This window comes from Myotis davidii, unplaced genomic scaffold (assembly GCF_000327345.1).
Source record: "Myotis davidii unplaced genomic scaffold, ASM32734v1 scaffold687, whole genome shotgun sequence".
NCBI lineage: Eukaryota > Metazoa > Chordata > Mammalia > Chiroptera > Vespertilionidae > Myotis > Myotis davidii.
Genome location: NW_006298971.1, coordinates 64,275 through 69,015, shown reverse-complemented (window position 1 = coordinate 69,015; position 4,741 = coordinate 64,275). Strand labels below are relative to the sequence as shown.

The following is a 4,741-nucleotide window of genomic DNA, read 5'->3' as shown; positions in this document are numbered from 1 at the left end:
CATTGACATTGACTTCCAGAGAGAGTAGAAGGGTGGAGGGGAGAAGAGAGAGAGAGACAGAGAGAGAGAGAAAGAGAGAAACATCGTGAGAGACATATCAATTGGTTGTCTCCCGCATGCACCCTTATAGGGGCTGGGGAAAAAAGTTTGCCTTTAAGTGAAACCTTTTGAGGAAAATGATCTGGGGGCTGGTCTTGGGAACTTATTCTACTGTTCAGCCAACTCAGGAGGAGGGAACTCCAAAGATTTCAAGGAGCAATGGCAGCTTCAAGGAAAAAAAGGAAAGCAGAACTTTCAGGACGAAGGAGGGAGCCCTCTCAGAGAGCAGCCTAAGGCTGGGGCTTAATTCCTAGAGCTTGGTGTGCTTCGCCACATCAGCCAGCTGCTGACTAGCAGTGGGAAGCCTAGAGGTTTGGTAACAGTGCTGGTAACATACAACTCTGACCCACTTAAATCAAAGTGGCAGGAGGCTTGCAGGCTCCAGCTGCCCTGTCAGCCCTGGCACCAACCCCACTGGGAAGCCTTCTGCACTCCCTTACCCTGCTTCTGGCCACACAATCTGTGTGCTGCCCTTCTTCTGGTCACCTTGTGTTCTTATTCAAATAATGCTTAAATCACTAGTAGATTCTTCCAAAGTGCCTTAAGTGCCAAGCACAGGAGGAGACTAACCTATCTGACCCCCCAAAATATTGACCCAGCTTCGTTATTCACTTCTTCGCCATATTAAACTCTGAAAAACTCCAGGCTGTTTGCCACAGTAAAATTACTAATTATCTCATACATATAATAAGTATATGCCTACTACTGTGCAAGGTGGTGACTCTATTGTCAAAGGACTGACTGGAAACATTGAAGATTGGGCCACACACCAGAGCATACTCCCTTCTCACCTGAATGAGTGAACAAAAACCCTCTCCTTCCAGACTGTGAGTTCCCTGTGTCCTGTGTGTCTCTCAGCATGGGTCCAGCTCATGGTAGGTAAAAGCTCAATAAATGAGTAAAAGTAGGGTAATAAGGCAGAGGGAGGAGAGAGATCATGCCTAACTCCTTCCAGGATGATCAAGTACACAAAGTTTCTTTAAGGACAATAGGTCCCTGAAGATCTATCAATCCCACTTTGCACAGCTGAACTTGTGCTCCTTTCCTCCATCATCCATAAGCTCACACTCTTGCCCTGTCTTTCTCCTATTTTCCTCTCTCAGCTTTCCATGATACATAGGAAAACTGCACCTCCACCTGTGACTAAATACAGAAGAGATAAATGTGTGTGAAACATCCATGAAGAAGTAAGCACTCTTATTAGTTGCCCATGTGGATATCCAGATCCCAGTGAGAAGGCAGGCAATGGAACTAGGCCAGGAGCCTGACAGAATGGCAGCCCATGAATGAAGGACAAAGGGAGAAGAGCTGAGCATCAAAGGGCAGGTGAGTGGTGGACAGCCTCAGAAAGCACCCACAAGTCGAGTCCATCCATCCAGCACACCTTCTGCCAAATTGCCAGAGCATAGGTGAGATGGGTAGGGGGCAGAGGGACAGTGTTCTGAGCAAAAAGGACCATGATAAAAGGATTCCAAGGTGAGAACCTTACACAAAGGTAGTCTATAGCTCAGCAAACTGGGAGAGAGGTTCAAGGAGGGTGTAGGGCACAGGGATTCACTCACAAGCAAGTTGTCACAGATGCCACTGGCCACCTTCCCCAGAGTGTTGGCATCGAGAGGAGCCACCAGCATAAGGTCTGCCCACCTCCGAAGGTCAATGTGGAGAACTGGGTCGGACCGGCACTTCCACATCTGGCAAGGAGAAAGAAATGGGGTCACTGGGCAGACCACTCTGTTGGTGGAGGGAAGGAGGTGTGTGTGGGGGGGAGGGAGACCTGGGGGGAGGAAACAGAGGCCAAGGACACTAAGTCAGGAACTGGAGGAAGACCACCTGATGAGCAACCGTGCCCAAATCCACTGCCACTCCCTCTCACAGCTAAGCTGGTGAGAGCATTGGCTGCAGAGTCAATAGCCTGAGAGAAACCAGGCCTAAGAAAACAAATGCCCCTTGTCTTTCCAAGCTGTTCCCTTTATGGTTTGGTTTTCAAGAGAACTGACATCTGGCAGGGAACTCCTGCCCTGTCTGCTTGAGGCGGATGCTTGGGTTGTCTAAGCCAGTGGACAGTGAGAAATGTCTGAGGCAGTGAGAAATGGGGGAGGGGAAGAAATGGGGAAGACGGACCAATCAGAAATGTTCTAGGCGGAGAATGTTTTAAAATGCCTGGCAGGGCACCCCTTTGATGCCCACACTCAATGTCTGGTGAATCAGCCAGTGCCCACCCTTCTGAGAGAGAGCAGATGTAGGCTGTGGGAAGTGAGGCACTCTGGACAGCCCTGACATTGGGACATGGTGAGGGAAACAGAGCTCTTCGGTGGTTGTATCAGCCGAGATAAGCCCAAGGGCATTCAACTTCAGGCTCAGGGCCAAAGCTGAGCTCTTGGGAGACTATAGGCCTCCCACAGGCCAGAAGCTAGACAGTTGTTTTCCTCCTCACCTCTGCCTTGAGGGCCCTAACTGCTGACATGAGCCTGGTCTGTCTGCTCTGACCACCAGGACTATGGGCTGCAGGAGTACAGTCCTGTCCTGTTGATAGACACATGATGGAACACAGCCCTGGGGACCCCCAGCACTGACCTCCCATTCATCCGCATCGCTGTAGAGGGTGACAGGAATGTCCTGGGGGCTGTAGAAATGTTTGGCTCTTTCAGTTGTGACCACTGCTACTTCCAGCTGTCACCAAGAAAAAACAGGTGGGGGTGGGGGGTGACACATGTTATCAGAGCCACTCCTGGAGGCCATGTGGGACCAGGCCAGGCAAAAGCTTTCTTCATAGCTTAGCTACAGAGAGGACTTCTCCCTCCTTGGCAGTTTCCATAACTACTTCTACTGTCACCAAAAGTTCAGGCCCCACCAGGTGTGGCTGTTTCACTTCCCTATCAAGGAGATACTGTGGAATCAGCCATCAACTGTGCAATGTATATAAAGCTGCAGCTGCCACAGGCTCCTGCCGCTCCGGCAGAATGAGGCAAGAGCAGAGCCAGATGGGAAAGAAACTCGGGGCAAGAGCAATCCAGAGGCCATGGCTGGCAGGAGGGGCCATCCCAAGGAGGCTCACAGGTCCTGAGCTCTGGACCACACTGAAGCCCTGCCCTCTGCAAGGTGAAGGCACTGGGAGCTGGGGCCTGGCACGGGATGTTTGTGTCCATGCCCCAGCGAGAGAGTAGGCAGTTTCTTCTCGTACTTCTAAGAACCAGGACTCATGGGCTCCAGCTGCAGACAGGCTCCAGGAAAACCAAACCCACATCACGTGCCTACACGCATGGGGAAAGAACAAAGTTTACCTTCATACTACTCATTTACTAGATAAGTTAACAATGCAAACAAGGGGATGGTTAAGGTGCTTAACAGAATGATGGCCTTGAGAAAGAGCACATGGTAATGTGAATGGCACTCAAGGTAAAGGGGCCCAGAAGAGGTGGCTGTGAGAAGGATGTAGGAAATAACACGTTTGGGGGACATTTATCCAGAAGGGAGAAATGTCAAGTGTGACAAGGACAGAATCATTGACTAACCAGAGGAGAGGTCATGGGTGATAGTGTCTGGGCCAGATCCAGTCTGCAGACATGTTGTTTGGCTTGCATGAGGTTATAAACATTTTTGAGCCAGTATATACAAATCAAAAGATTTCACATAGAAAACTTATTTTCCTGGCTTCTCTTGAAAATCAGAAGCTCTGGCAATGCTGGACCCATATTCCTACTGATAACGACTTAGTGGGATTGAGTGATGGCTGTCTCTTTGGATGAGGTGTGCCTATGCCCATTAACCTAGTCCCCAGCCCTCCCTTCCATCTCCCCAAGGTTTTTTCTCATTTCTTTCCTGCTTGTCATGGGACAGTATTCTACACAGCACTTAAGAGAAAAGCAGAGAATAGAAGGCAGCCTACAACAGAACTTCAGAAGCTCTGGTGTTCCCAGCTCTACTAGAGAGCTCTTGGACTTGTCCATTCTCTCTCACTCCCCTGTAAGAACCTACGATACTCAGAACTTGCTCGAAACCTCAGGGACCTTTTAAAAAGTCATTTAAATCAAACCCCCACTGAGCACTGAAGTCCCGTCTAGGACAGCCCTGAACAAGCCTTGTCCAGTTCCGAACAAGATGGCAATTGGATAGGGCTGCCATTACTGAGTTGCTGAGGAACCAGCACAGGTGGGGAGAGCAGGAAGAGACAGGGCAGTGTTGAGACTCTTAAAACACAGACAGTGATAGGGGAACATATGGGGCATAGTAAGTTAGGGTACACAGAGGAAAAATTATATATAAATTTCAGATGAGCAGAGAAAATTCAATCTACACACAAAAAAATAGGAAAGGCAAAAAAGCAGAGAGAAAACATGAGAAGTATAAAGCATGAAATTAAGATGGCAGAAGTCCTAATCTACACTAATAAAAGAGAAACATGGTAATTGGCATACGACTGCTACCCTTCCCATTGGCTAATCAGCGAGATATGCAAATTAACTTCCAGCCAAGATGGCGGCCGGCAGCCAGGCAGCTTGAAACTAACATGAGGCTTGCTTCCTTCAGCGAAGGAGGAAACCAACCTTCCCCACCTGCCTTGCAGGCCTCTGAGCCTGCAGTTTGAACATTGTAAAAAAAATAGAAGCTAAACAACAACCCAGAAACCAACTTTCACTGAGTG

General features: G+C 49.0%; 1 protein-coding gene across 5 annotated transcripts in view; it reads right to left on the bottom strand.

The window, feature by feature from the left end:
- The window catches only part of PPCDC (phosphopantothenoylcysteine decarboxylase), a 27,998-nt gene that overhangs the window by 2,456 nt on the left and 20,801 nt on the right, over positions 1-4,741 (bottom strand). For 3 of the 5 annotated variants that reach the window (XM_006774570.2, XM_006774569.2, XM_015571027.1), the window contains exons 3-4: positions 2,674-2,769; positions 1,662-1,790 (exon numbers count right to left, since the gene is read on the bottom strand). In XM_006774570.2, the coding sequence (XP_006774633.1) occupies positions 1,662-1,790; positions 2,674-2,769 (225 nt within the window). The remainder of the gene's footprint in view (positions 1-1,661; positions 1,791-2,673; positions 2,770-4,741) is intronic. The other 2 variants (XM_015571026.1, XM_015571028.1) reach the window with 1 other exon arrangement.